The following is a 14,356-nucleotide window of genomic DNA, read 5'->3' on the forward strand; positions in this document are numbered from 1 at the left end:
CTCTCTCTTTCTCTCTTTCTCTCTTTCTCTCTCTCTCTCTTCTCTCTTCTCTCTTTCTCTTCTCTCTTCGTCTCTCTCTCTTCTCTTTCTTTCTCTCTCTTCTTTCTCTCTCTCTCTTTCTCTCTCTTCTCTTTCTCTCTCTCTTCTTTCTCTCTCTCTCTCTTTCTCTTTCTTTCTCTCTCTCTTCTTTCTCTCTCTCTCTTCTTCTCTCTCTCTCTTTCTCTCTCTCTCTCTTTTCTCTCTTTCTTTCTCTCTTTCTTTCTCTCGCTCTTTCTCTTTCTTTCTTCTCTCTTTTCTTTTTTCTTTCTCTCTTTCTTCTTTCTTTCTCTTTCTTTTCTTTCTTTCTTTCTTCTTTCTTTCTTTCTTTCTTTCTTTCTTTCTTTCTTTCTTTCTTTCTTTCTTTCTTTCTTTCTTCCTTTCCTTCTTCCCTTCTTCCTTTCAAATTCCAAATTCCAAAATTAAATTTAATAACAATTAAAACTAAAACAATTGAAGACACTTACTTAAAACAAAGAAATAGCATTATATAGAATGTACCAATAGGATTTCTTTCTTAAAAGCCTTCAGAAGTTTGGCCAGTATATCCAGATCAGGTAAATGAGAAAAGTCCCGAGTTCCAGACTTGGTTTTCCCTTAGCTTTCTTCCTCTTCCTCCCTCCATCTAGCCAGCCAGCTGTCAATAATCTGAAGTATCCATAGTATGGGACTTCATGGGTTTGGAATCAGAGGATGGGCTTTCAGATCCCAGCACTGTGTCTTAGTTCCTGAGGGATCTTGAGAAAGCTAACTTTCTGAGCATGGCGATGATTGGATTAGAGGCTCTCTTTGGGCCTTCACCCTGACCCCAGTGGCCTTTTCCAGCTCTGAGCCTTCAGCTATTCGAGTGGGCCCCAACTTGTTGACCTAAAGGTTGGGGTGGAGCTGAAGAACTCCAAGGATGGGTTGTCTGCTGTTGTTATTGTTTTTTGATCTCAAAGGCCTCTCCTTTGACAGGCCACTATCTGATGACCCTCATGGAGAGGGTTGAATGCTCCCCTGATGATGGGGACCTGGCTCTCCCTGCTCCTCCCAGCATCTTTGCCAAAGCCTGCAGCAATGAGACCTACATCGAGGTAGGAGCCTCTGTGTGCTCGACCCCCTTCCCCCATTCTGGGGGGGGGCACTGTCACCCAGAGCTGAGCAGCTTGGGATACTGTTTGCCTTCACCTCATGAGAGCCCATGCCTTGTGGCGTGCTGGAAGGATCCCTGATCCAGGATCAGACGCTTCCTAGTTTGGTAACCCTGAGCCACTCCTTTCCCATTTGAGCCTCAGTGTTCCTTATTGATAATATGGGGTTAACAATTCTTGTAACTACCTATTCCCAAGGTTGCTGGGGAAGAATGCTTTCCGGTTGGCCAGGTGAATTCCAAGGACCATGATTTGCTAAAAGAAAGTGGATCCTGGAAGCTGGGAGGCTTGACTTCTCTCTCCGGGCTCTGTGGATGCTGGGTTAAGACTTTTTCTCCGGCGTCTCTGGAGACTGGAGAGATAATGGAAGGCTAGCCCCATTTACTTCTTGACTTCTCTTGTAGTGCTGAGATAGATGTCCTATTCAAGACAGTTTTCCTGCCCTCATCTCTTGGTATTTCCCTGCCTTGGAAAGGAAGTCTCCTGGCAAATCATTCCTGAAGGCATCAAAGTTCATGATGGGTTGGGGTCAGGAAAACATGAGACCCATGGGATCTGAGGAGGAGTCAAGGTCAAAAGTACTGGCGTGGAACCCACAGACATCTCTTCTGTCCTTCCCTCCCCAGCTGCCAGATACTAGAGCTCAACCTTCTCCCCTCGTGGGAACTGGAAGAAGGAATCTGAGCTCTCTCCTGAACCCACAAGGTGCCCAGGCTGGGAAAACAGTGAATCGGGTTCCTGGAGGATCAGAGAAAGTCCTAGACATCAGGATCTCTGTCAGACCTCTCTGGGAAACTCCAGGGCTGGGGTTCCTAACCTGGAGTCCATGGTACTGGCGAGATTTCAGAAGGTCCATAGAGGAGGGGAAAAGTACATCTTTATTTTCCCTAACGTCTAACTGAAATTGAGCATTTCTTCAACAATGAATGTAGGCAACTACCACAAATATTGTTCTGAGAAGGCATCACCGGACTGCCAAGGTGGGCAATGGGGGTGGTCCTTGACACCCCTGAGCCAAGGACCTGGGATCATTCCCAGTCACTGAGCCCAGCCTCCTCCCTCCTCTGACTCAGCCTGCTTGTTTACCCATCTCTGATGGAGCCTTTCTTCCCCATCCCCTCCTCCAAGTCTTTTTGCAATATCCCATTGCCCCTCCCTGATCTGCTGTTTCTCAGCAGCCCTCTTGCCCCATAACCTGTTTTGTGGTCTTCGAAGTGGGGCAACAGTGCCTGTTGGGGAAAAGATGGGTGACCCTTTAATGAGAGGGGATCCCTTTCCAGGTAGGCTGGGGCTAGATAGCCACTGACTTTCTCCCAGTTCTTGAGATCCTGTGAGAGGACACAGAGGAGCCAAAAAAAAATCAGAGTCTCAGTTTCTAGAACCATAGACTGTTACTAATATGGGAGGGCTCTTATAACCTAGAATGATAGCTCCCAAAGGATCTAGAACCTAGAATGATAATCTGGAGGGATCCTAAAAGCTGAGGTCTAGAACTGGAAGGGCCCTCAGAGGCCTAGATCTTGTCCAAGCCTTGAATTTTACAGATGAGGAAACTGAAGTGCCAAGAGGTCAACTTGCCCCAAGATCATATGAGGGTCAGAGGCCCCACGCCATCTTGAGGCAGCTGGGTGGCTCAGTGCATAGAGTTCAAGGCCTGGAGTTAGGAGGACCCGAGTTCAAATCTGACCTTGGACACTTTCTAGCTATGTGACTAGGCAAATCACCCCCTTTTCCTGCCCTTATAGCTCTTCTGTCTTAGAGTTGCTATAAAACAGAAAAGTAAGGGTCTAGAAAAAAAGAGAGAGAGAAACCTCCAAGAAGAGAAGCAATAAAGGTTCAAGCTACCCAGTTTGGTGCCATTTCTTTGGCAGAGGGAGCCCCCTTCTACAGAGCAATGCAGGTCTACACCTCTGCAGTTCATTGTGCTTGAGAGGTACCTGGAGCACTGAGAAGGGCCACAGGGTCTGGATGAATTTAGAGACACGGCCTTGAACCCAGGCGCTGCTGGCTTTTTATCCACTCTGCCTGGCTGACTCTTGCTGAGAAATAGATCAATCAATTGCCAGTTTGTACTTTCATGTTTCTGAAGGAGTTGGGGGGAAACACTCGTGAGGCCAGGCCTAGGTTGCAGACTCCTTATTTGTCTTCAGTTGGCCTTCATCCCTGCCCCTGCCTCTCGGCTAGTTAAATGTCTCTCCTCCTGAGTTGGGAGAGGAAGATAAGCTAGAAAGCACCATAACAAGATTCTTTAGCGTCACCCTCATTATCCTGGTTTATTGTTATCGTTATTGTTATGGCCTTGTCTGGAGCCATCGTGCGCTAGAGAAAGGGCCAGCCCTGGAGGCTGGATGATTCCAGGGAGCTGAGTGTGGGCTCTTGGTTTTGCCAGCCTTGTGCCTATGGGCCAGTCCCTTCTCTTTTCCTTCTCAGTTTTCTGCTCTATAAAATGGGTCTAATTGTACTTTGCACCTATCCTAAAGATTAACAACTTTGTAACCCAGAAGGTACCAGGGAAGGGAGGGCTTTTGTGTGTCCAGTTATTTGTGGTCCAAACCTGGAGTGTCATTCATGTGGGGGAAGTCTGGGGCTGGCTCCTTATCTGCCACTTAAGGGAGTGGAGGGGAGGCTGCAGAGCCAGGCTGGTGCCAGAGGCTGGCCCTGAACCCTCTCAGGTCTTCCTGAGTCTGTGCAACACACACTGATCCTTGATCCTCTCTGATAGGACTCTGGGCCCCGGTTTTTAAACATTTCGCTGCAAGAACTAGACATTTGGGGTTAAGTAGCTAGCAAGTGCCCGAGGCCAGATTTGAACCCTGACTCCCCCCTCTCCAGGCCTAGAACTATATCCACTGTGCTTCCTAGCTGTCCCCTGGGCAAGACACTTAACCTCTCGCTGCCCCAATTTCCTCATCTGTAAAATGGGACCAATGATAGCAGCTGCCTCCCAGGCTATGTTGCAGCGAGGGGTCAAACAAGATGACATGTACGATGCTTAAATGGTAGCTGTGATTATTTCAGAGGTCTAGGGAATTCCCACTGAGAAAAGTCCTTCTCCCACTTCAGCTCTGTCCTGATGAAGTGGCCTGGAGGGCACCGAGTGGTTGCTTCGTGACTTTCTCAGCAGGGTCAGGATGTATAGAAGGGGGGATTCCAGCCCGGGTCTTCCTGACTCTAAGGCTGGATCTCTCGCTGATATCGCATTTGGCCTCTTTGATGATAAATCCGTTTGTGGGACAGTTAAAGTGTTTCGAGAGCCAGATGTGGGTTCAAATCTGACCTTGGACTTTTCCTAGCTGTGTGACCCTGGGCAAGTCACTTAATCCCAATTGCCGAGCCCTTCTTGCTCTTCTGCCTTGGATTTGATACTAAGACCGTATGGGCTTTAAAAAAAAAAGGTCAGGTCGTTCCCATCTTTTTTGATCCAGTCCCGATAGAAAGGCCCTTGCACAAGAGGCTACAAAGCCCTGCCTTTTGTAAGTTACACGCCGGCATTGGGATAGAAGCGAACCTTCTGCTCTGTTATTATCATTTCAAAAAATCACAATCATTCAAGCCAACGCAAAGCTCAGCCTCAAGGTACAGAAGACGCCCCCTTCTTCCTTGCTAGGTAACCGCTTGCCTGGGGAGGGAGGTGGCGCCATCTCCATGGGTACAGGAGGACCGAGCTCCTGCCACTATTAGTCAGCCCGAGTGGGCGAACACTGGAGACGTTGCCGGCCCAGGCTTAGGCTTGGACGTGGTGCTGGCAAGGCCCTTCCCCGACCCCCTCAGAAGCCCTCTCTTTGGGGCCCGGTAGACAGCGAGGAGGAGCAGGAGTTCCTGGGAGACCGGCTCCTGGGTTTTGTCCTTTCTCTTCCCCCTCCTCTTCACTGGACCTCGCTTAGCCCCGAAGTGGTTTCTTTGTCTTTTTGAGAATCAACAACCGGATTGTGGGAGGCAGGTGATAGCTCTTGGGGTTCCCGGTGAACAGATGAGCTCTGGCCAAGGACACGGGCTGCTTATCTCCAAGAAGGCCCGACCGAGGGAATGTGGGTAACTGTCTGTAGGCCATCTCCAATGCAGAGACAAATACAGGGGTATTTGGTAGGGGGAAAAGAATGTTAGCTATGGTTCAACTCCCACCTCTCATTCTTCTACCTATAGGACCATGGGCAAATAATGTGTTTCCCCTGGGGCTCAGTTTCCTCATCTGGAAAATGAGGGAATTGGGGCAGGTAGATAGCACAGTGGATGGAATGCCAGGCTTGGAGTCGGGAGGACCTGGGTTCACATCTGACTTCAGATACTTCCTAGCCAGGTGACCCTGGGCAAGTCACTTAACCCTGATTGCCTAGCCTTTGCCCTTCTGGCTTAGAGTTGTTGCTAAGGCAGAACGTAAGAGTTTAAAAAATGAGGGGGTTGAACTAGATACCTTCTGAGATCCCTTCCAGTTGCAAAGCCAAGATCCTAAATCTTGCAGAGAGGTCTTAGGGAGAGTGGTGGAATAGTGGAAGCAGCTCTAGACCTGGGGATCTGGGTTCTAGTCTTCGTTCTTTGTTGTCCCTGAACTCCTGCACTCTCCCCCCTTTACCAGTTCTAAGCACGGGGGCACGACTCCCCTTCCCGCCGCGCCTGAGGCTCAGGGAATTAGTCAAACAAGCTTTGCACCTGAATGGTGGTTGGTCCTTCCCTAGTTATTCCTGCTGGCCAGGGTCAGTGAGGTGTGCAAAAACGGAATCCTTGGACAGCCAGCATTTACCTAGTTCCTGCCCAGCCCCATCAGGCCTCTCGTGAAAGCAGCCCCTAAAGAAGAGACAGATCAATGGGAGATGAGCTTCCGACCCAGGCTCCCTTCCTTGCCCAAGTAGCCAAAGTTAGCAGCTCTGTGCCCCACTGCTGACTAGCTGGAGGAGGCTGAATCGGGCCCACAGGCCAGGCGGGAACTCTGCCTCTGGGCTTTTGGACCCCGGCTTGATCCCAGAACCTGTCCCAAGAGAAGGTTGGCTTCTCCCCTGAAGCCACATCCAGGACCACTGGGTATGGAAGATGCAGGGACTCTGGTGAGGCGCTTCTGATGGGGAGAGGTTGCTCTCGTCTGCCTGCTCAGACTCCTTCAGAGTTGGCCAAAGAGGAAGGCAGCTGGGATGGTAAGGGGACTGACCACTGGAGGATCCATCAAAGGAAATGGTTTTAAAGAAACCCAAAATTTAAAACTTATCTTTTGACTTAAAATCAGTAGTTTGGTAAGGGCTAGGAAATGAGGGTTAAGTGACTGGCCCAGGGTCACACAGCTAAGAAGTGTCTGAAGCTAGATTTGAACCCAGGACATCCCATCTCCAGGCCTGGCTTTCTTTCTACTGAGTCATCTAGCTGCCCCTGAAATGGGGATTTTTTAGCCTGGAAAATAAGAAGACTGGAGAGGACAGAATAATTATTATCAAATATTAGAAGGAGACTTCTGACTGATCCCCAAAGGGCATAACCAGGAGAGGAGCATATTTAAGGGGGTCTAGGGACTTAAAGGCAGATAGGACTGATCAAAAGGAAAACTTCTCTAAAAATGAGGGCTTATCTCCAAGTGGAATGTGATGAATGGCATCCCAAAAGGACTACAAGCTTTGCCACTTACTATCTCAGAGACCTTGGACATGTCACTTCTTTGGGCCTATTTCCCCTCTCAGACCAATGAGGGGGTTGGACCAGGTGACCCTTATGGGCCCTTTCAATTCTTTATTTTTTATCTGATTTAGAGTTAGGAGAGAACTTAGAGGCCATTTTATCCAAGTCCTTCATGTATAGAGGAGGAAACTGAGGCCTGGAGACATTAAATGAAGTTCCCATGCTGGCCCAAGCGGTAGAGGCCACATGTGAATTTGAATCCTCAGACTCTGTGACCAAGCTTCTTTCCATGTACTTTCTCTCCCTCTAGCCCTGAATGGTTTCAAGGAGGCCCCCCTGGCCACATATGAGGCTCTCCTATCCTCATCCTGTCCCTTAGAGAGATCTTGTCGTCCTGTCAGGGCCAGAAGCCTCACTGCTCTTCCAAGGGGAGCAGAAGTTTTGTGAGAAGGAGAGGACATGACGCCTTCCAGCCAAGGCCCCCAGAATGAATGGAGGCTTTCCTCTCCCCCTCTCCTTTGTAGATCTGGAGTGATTTTATGAATCGGTCTGGAGAGGAGCAGGAGCGGGTGCTCCTATACCTGGAGGAGGAAGCTACAAAAAAGCAGAAGAGGAAGGTCCCCGCGAAGACCGAGGATAATCGCAAAGGTGTTGGGGTGCCCCTCCAGGACTCAGGGGAGGGCCCCGAGGAGAGCCTCTGGGGCTGGGGACCCCTTTGACTTAACTCCGTTCTATTGCCTTTCAGAAGATCCATCTTACACACCCCAGGCCTGCTTCCAGAGGATTAACCGTCGCCTACGGACCACCCTGAAGCGGGGGCGAATCCCCATGGTCAGTCAGTGAGGCTTGGAGCCATGGGTGGTTAGGTCCTAAAGTCCTAGAAGGTGCAAGCTGGAAGGGCCCCCAGAATTCACAGCCTGAGCTGGTTTGAACATAGGGTACGGGGCTGGGGAGGGCTTGGGAGAGCCCCTCTCCAGTGCGCCATAGCACACCTGGGGTGCCAAAATGTTTAGCAAATGTTCTTTGGAAGCAGCTATGTGGCCCATTGGGTAGAGAGCTGGACTATGGGCTAGGAAGACCCAAGTTCAAGTCCAGCCTTCACAGATTTATCTGCTGCATGACCCTAACTCTGGCTGACTAGGGACAGGAAAAGCACTGACCTTCCCGGGCTGGTGAGAAGTTGAAAACAAGATAATACTGGAAGAGAGCTTTGCACACTTTTTGAGTGTGAGCTGACTTCAGCAGAAAGGACCAACCTCCCTCCCAGGGCTCGGTCTACCTTAAGTCATTAGGATGAAATTGGTGGAGCCCCAACTGCATCTTTCCTTCGAGGTCCCTCTCTGGCCCTTATTTTTTCCTGATTGGTAAAAAGAGGGCTCTCCCATTTTCTGTTCTGTGTTCGTAGGCCTCCCTGCCCCCCTCTCCCACATTCCCCTCTCTTTACTCCAATAGAAGGCAGGCAGAGATCTTTTATTTTTGCTTCCTTTAAAAAATAAAAAGGCCTTGGCCTCAGGTGTATGTGATGGTGTGGGAAGACAAGGGGCGGACCGGCCTCCTTTTTTCTTCCTTTCCATACATGTAGGCCCTGACCACGGAGAGCATCCATAATAGGCCCTCCTATGTCACCCGCCTCCCCGTGGCTAGGTCACGGTGACCGGCAGCAGCCAGGCTTTGTGCAGGAGGGCGGCTGAGCACGAGGGGTTTAAGAGCCATTTAGTGCTTCTCCGATCAGCCAGCCAAGGCCTGGCGATTGGCCGGGGCTCTTTGTGGGAGATTGGTTTGTCCTCGGGTCTTTGTCTGGCGGCAGGTGAGGGAGGCGGCCCCTGATTGGTGTCAGACATCTGCAGCCCTTTCCATTTACACACCTTCTGACTTGGAAAGGGCTTTATGTCCTCTGGGTAAAAGCCTTAAGATGAAAACATCCCCAGCCACAAGGGACCTTTGGAGGTTCTTGAATCCAGCTTCCCCACTTTACAGCGGGGGATGTGGAGGCCCAGAGGGAAGGAGAAGGGACTTGCCGGTGCCAGTGTGGAGGAAGGGCTTGATCCCAGCTCATCTGACCCCAAGGCTGGCATTTCTTTCTATTGACCCAGCTACATCTTACATTTATGTTATATACACTAATATATATATATATATATATATTAAGCAAGAGCCAGGCGCTCCCCGTTTTGTAGCTGAGGAAACTGAGGCTCCGTTAGGGAACAGCTTAGTGGCAGAGCCTGCAGTCCTTGAATGCCTCTTTAATCTGAGTGCCTGGGCAGTGGCTGCTTCAGGGGGTACAAAGAAGGGAGAGGGGCACCCAGGGCGCCGCAGAGTTCCTGGGAAGGCGGTTCTAGCACACGACCAGTTTTAGTTGGTCAACAAGCATTTGTGTCGTAGAGGGAATCCTTGCTAGACAGTCCCTGTGCTCCCTTCCAGCGCTGATGTTCCTTCTAGATTCCAGGCTGTGCTTCGAAGGGAGGGTTCTCTGGGAGGAGATGGGGCTTGCTGGTCGGAGGGACAGCGATGGTGGGGAGCAGCACCTCCTGGGGCGTCCGGGTGGGGTCCTGACTGTCCTGACTCGTCCCTCCCTCTCCCAGGACACGCTGGAGGGGCTGGAAGGAAAGCTGCTGAGGTTTTTCTCTGTCACCCCTCGATCTGTCTACATAGCCATGATGGATAGCAGGTGAGCCTCCCGCCCTCTCTCCCCATTACTCCTGCCCCAGTCTATTCTTCTTGCCTCCATTTCCCCTTTGCCTGGCCAAGTCTTAGGGATTTCTCCCTGGGGAGGCAAAGGGAGGGGTGGGTTGACCCGGGTCTTCCAGGCAGGGTGGGGATGCTGAGGTTTTGCCTTTTCGGAATTCACTTGGGTGAATTGGGGGTCCTCTTCGGGACGCCCAGACTCCTGTTCCCTGGGCAGGAGGCCCCATTTCCCTCTCCCTGTTCTTACCCTGGGCCCTAATGCCATCTCCTTGTTCTTGTTCTTCCTAGCTTTGAGAGGCTCTTGCTTCATGCCCTCTGCCAGTACATGGACCTGGTGTCTGCCAGTGAGTGCTGCTTTCTGTTGACTTTATTCTGCCCATCTCCGCCCCAGTCATCTTTTGGAAAACCCTGAGGGTGCTTTCCCCATCTGGTCCCAGAAGAAGTAGAACATCTAAGCCCTCATCCCTGGGGGGAAATGGGGGCCCAGAGAGGGAAAGCAATTTCCCCTATGTTCCCCAGCAAGTTAGTGGCACAGGGGTCAAAATCAGCTTGTGTAGCTCTCCCAAGGTCCCGACTAATTCTGGAGCAAGGAAGGCCATTGAGTCCCAGGTAGGAGAGTGGGCACGTCCCCCACCCCCCAAGCCTGGATATGGCTAATTGAAGCCTCTTTGGGGGTGTAAAAGCCTGCCTCTGAGGGCACCAGGGAGCACTCAGACCCCACTTATTCCTTAGCTTAATGAAGCTCCAGTCATTAAAGGGCTCAAGTGTCCTCTCTAATGGCCTGGAGGGGAAATTAGGGGGGATAAGGTACTTAGCCTCCTGCAGGAGGCTGGGAGCCATCCAGATACACCAGCTGGGTTCTGCCAGGCTCTCTTTTCTTCTCTGGAGGAACCAAGGAGGAGGCTGTCATGGCAACCAGACATGGTGAAGCTGTTGCCATGGCTCCCGGGTGGGTAAATAGAAGGGAGGAGGGGGTGAGTGGGATTCTCTTCTTTCCTGTAAGGGGGTGGGGAGATGGAGGTGGGCTGTCTCTGGCTCAGCCTGGAGAATCTGAGTCAGGATGGAGGAGGGGAAGTCCTGCTTCTAAATGAATCAGACCCCGTGGTTTAGGACAAAGGGTTGTCTGCCATGTAGTTGTCCGGTGACCTTGGACAAGTCGTGCAGTCTTTTGGTTCCTCTGTTTACCAGTTTATGAAATGAAGCATTTGGACGAGGCGATCGCTAAGATCCCTCCCAGCCCTAATAGCCCTGATCTATACCAATTACTGCCCTGTCAGCTGGCCTTTGAATTGAGACCAGGAGGTAAGCCTCGAGGAAGACTGACAAACAAATATTTATTTAGCCCTGGAAGGCCCTGACCAACTCCATAGGGGAAGATGAGCAGCCCCTGCCCTCCAGGGCCATGCCTTCTAGTGGGATGGCGCTGAGGAAGTCAGGCGACAGCATATGCTTGTAGATCAGTCCAATACAGGGTAAGGAAGTGAAGGAGCCGGCAAGATCTGTCAGAGAACTGGAGGGGTATTTGAGGAGGGAGAAGACATGCAGAACTAGAGGTTGGTGGGGAATGAAGGAAAGCTTCGTGCTGGAGGTGAAAGCCAAGAGAACTTTGATGGTAAGGATTCTGAGAGGAGGATGGGATTCATAAGAGTTCTGTTTGCTAGGAATAACTCAAAATGAGTCATCAAAGGGTAGCTCAGTGGATTGAGAGCCAGATGGGAGGTCCTGGGTTCAAATCTGGCCTCAGACACTTCTCAGCTGTGTGACCCTGGTCAAGTCACTTGACCCCCATTGCCTAGCCCTTACCACTCTTCTGCCTTAGAACCAATACACAGTACTGATTCCAAGACGGAAGGTGAGGGTTTAAAAAAAAAGTCATCAAAGCAGAATATTGTTCTTCTAACCTTGGGATGGGCAACTCAATGGAGTGGTTACTTCTCTTTCTTGAGTTCTCCAAGGGTGAAGTACACTTGACTTCTAAAGATGAGTTATCTTAAAGACAAGGAGCTGGGCTAAGTGGGGTCCCTTCCAGATCAAGTGGGATGTGGCCCCACCAGTGGGGCTGAGCTCCTCAATCCTGGAGATGTTGGGAAAGAAGCTGAAGGAAAGATGCTACAGGAGGAAATCATGTATGTGATGGACAGAGAGGCTGGATGATGACTGAGGATCTCTTCCCACTGAGTTCCATCATTTGTAAAACCTTAGAATCCTCAGAAGTCTTAGGATCCCAGAATTCAATCTTGGGATCTCTCAAGTCTGTGTCATTTGTCCCTGTTAATGGTTGCTCGAGCTGTCTCTAATTCCTTCCCTATCTTTGTCTCTTTCTGGAAGGTTCTGACTTTGAGGGCAGACGGCAAATGAAAGTCAGCAACAAACACACCAACTTCTTGCCTCCAGAACAGCTGCTGTCTGCCTACCTGGAGCAGAGGAGCTGATGGCATCCCTCTTTCCTGGCCACCTTGGGGCCAGGACACCCTGTCTTCTCATCTCCCTCTCTTGGGAGGTGGGTGGGGGGCAGGACTTGTCTACCCCAGGGCAGCATGGTCCCCAGATCAGTTGATTTGCCATTGTTACTATTATTTTTTAATCTACCCTGAATTCTGCCTGGCCCACTTTGCTTAGATCTGGGGTTTGCTTCTGGTGTTTTAATTTTCTTTTTACAAGGTACTTGAGAAGTCCTGATTTTTATTTTATTATTATTATTTTTTTGGTGGATTTCATCCCTGAACCTGCAGATCTCTCATTCCTCTTCCCTGCCTCCTCCTCCCCCCAAATCTATCAGCCTTTTTCACTGGAAAGAGGATTCATGAAAGCTGTGCCTGAGGAGTTCCACGCCTCAGATTCCTTTCGGCTTTCTGGAGGAAGCTCTGCCTCCCCACCTTAGGCAGCAAACAAGCCCCCATGGATGTTTATGATCCTGTTTTGCTGTGCCCCCAGATCTCTGGGCTGGAGCTTGGAGTTGAGGATTGTTGATTGAGCAGGGAGGACTACGGGAGTGAGCAGCCTTTCCCAGATCAGTGTCATCTGACCCCAAGAGGAATAATAGGCTGGCAGACAGGGTTTTATCATTATTATAATATTTTTTAAAGTTTTTTTTTGAGGATGGGTTAGGGAGGGGTATAGGAGTTCGTTTGTTTTGGTCTTGGTAAAAGAAACCAAATTTGAGTTTGATTCCCTTTGGGATCTAGCTCTCCCCAAATGATCAATTTGTGTGTAGCTAGAGGTGTCTCCACTGTACCCTTCCTCCCTCCTCCCCTGCAACTAATTGAGCCATTTCCAGGCTGGCCTGAGTGGCCCTTGGTCCAGTCCGGACCTGAGGGAAGATGGCCGTCCTGTGAGTTGTTGTGGCCAGCAGGGCTGGGGGTGCCTTTCATTATTGCCCATACTACGACCACACTTTTTCTATAGTGTGTTATGTGTATCTGTGTGTGTGTGTGTGTGTGTGTGTGTGTTTGGCCCTGACACTTGCCCCCTCCCCAACCCCTCCATCCCTAGTGGGACAGCTCTCTCCTTCATCCCCTAGAGAATGAATTTTTTTTAACCCTATATTATAACCCTGGGCCCAAAGGGTGCCAGGGACTCCACTTTTTGGGGGGGTGTGTTTGTTTTTTAAATTGTGTCTTCCTGTGGTGCCTTTTTTTGCAGACTTACTTGTTATCACTTGCATGGCGGGTGAAGCTGCAGGGCCCTTGGCCTCCCCCCTTGCTCTAGGCCCTGGCTCCCCAGTAGTCCTCCTGAGGAGCCGTTTGCCAGTTGGGGACCCTGGATTCGGAGCTTGGTGATCCTTGGGGGCCCCTCTGGTCAGCAACAGTCTCTCTTGTTGATACTTGTATATTTGGGCCTCCCCTCCCCTCCCCTCTGATCTCAGCCACGGGATAGGGGACTTGGGTTGGAGGGTTGATGCCCAGGGCCTACCTCTGTTCTAGGTCTCGCTGCCCAGACAGGGCCATGGGTGGAGCAGGCAAGGGGGACTGTTAGCTAGGCCTTAGATGTTGCTTGGCTTTGGGGAAGGCAGGTATAATAAATTCCTGGTGCTCTGTACTTGGTTATGTGTGAGTGTGTGTGCTTTATTTTTCCCCTTTGGGGATTAGGGAAGAGGGACTGGCAATCCCTGAAGAGGCCTGGAAGTCATCAGGGTTTACCTAGAGCTTCCCAACTGGAAAAAAAAAAGGTAGCAGAAGGCAAATAGCAAACCTAGGGAAGGGGACAGACAGTGCCATCTTCTGATATTCTGTTAACAAATTTCTCAATTTGATGTTCTCTCTGCCTTGGGCAGCTAATGGTAGAGTGGAGAGAGTCCTGGGCCTGTGGTCAGGAAGATTTATCTTCCGGAGTTAAAATCTTGCCTCACAGTAGCTGGGTGATCCTGGGCAAGTCACTTAATTCTATTTGTCATGGTTTCCTCATCTGTCAAATGAGCTGGAGAAGGAAATGACAAACCACTCCAGGATCTTTGCCAGGAAAATACCAAATGAGGTCATGAAGAGAAAGACACGCCTGAACAACAAATATAAGTGCCTTGGAGAGGAAATAGTAGTAAGAGCTATGAAGGGGTGTGGCAGGATGGGTTTTGAGTTGAGAGATGTATTGAGGCAAGACATTTCCCCCAGCCTGGACCTCAGTTTCCCTAGCTTTGAGAATGATTTTCTTGGAGTGCAAACTCAATGTAGCAGCCCCCAAAAGCTACATTAATAGTCAATGTCCTAAACAGGGGAGGTCATGCTTTGCCTATACCTTGCCCTAGTCTGGCCATAATTGGGCCCACTGTGTTCAGTTCTGGTTACCATATTTTAAAATGGAACCTTGACAAGCAGGAGAGAGTATAAGAAGTGGATGACTAGGATGAATTAATGGCATGGAGGGTTTGGTTTAAGGAACTGGTAATGTTTTAACATGGAGAAAAACAC

At 50.1% G+C, this 14,356-nt stretch overlaps 1 protein-coding gene and 1 long non-coding RNA gene across 4 annotated transcripts in view; one reads left to right on the forward strand and one right to left on the reverse strand.

Annotated features, from left to right (window-relative positions):
• R3HDM4 (R3H domain containing 4) overlaps positions 1-13,490 on the forward strand; it is a 24,025-nt gene extending 10,535 nt beyond the window's left edge. Inside the window, exons 3-8 of one of the 3 annotated variants that reach the window (XM_007489389.2) lie at positions 994-1,112; positions 7,292-7,415; positions 7,513-7,598; positions 9,350-9,435; positions 9,741-9,796; positions 11,781-13,490. In XM_007489389.2, coding sequence (XP_007489451.1) covers positions 994-1,112; positions 7,292-7,415; positions 7,513-7,598; positions 9,350-9,435; positions 9,741-9,796; positions 11,781-11,884 — 575 coding nt within the window. In that variant the 3' untranslated portion in view covers positions 11,885-13,490. The remainder of the gene's footprint in view (positions 1-993; positions 1,113-7,291; positions 7,416-7,512; positions 7,599-9,349; positions 9,436-9,740; positions 9,797-11,780) is intronic. The other 2 variants (XM_007489390.2, XM_007489391.2) reach the window with 2 other exon arrangements.
• Positions 8,996-10,371, reverse strand: LOC103096055 (uncharacterized). The gene is made up of 3 exons (XR_008917378.1): positions 10,264-10,371; positions 9,700-9,879; positions 8,996-9,364 (listed from the first exon to the last, which is right to left on the reverse strand). It is a non-coding gene; the product is annotated as an uncharacterized LOC103096055 (long non-coding RNA).
• Positions 13,491-14,356: the final 866 nt, after the last annotated feature.

Source organism: Monodelphis domestica, chromosome 3, assembly GCF_027887165.1.
Source record: "Monodelphis domestica isolate mMonDom1 chromosome 3, mMonDom1.pri, whole genome shotgun sequence".
NCBI lineage: Eukaryota > Metazoa > Chordata > Mammalia > Didelphimorphia > Didelphidae > Monodelphis > Monodelphis domestica.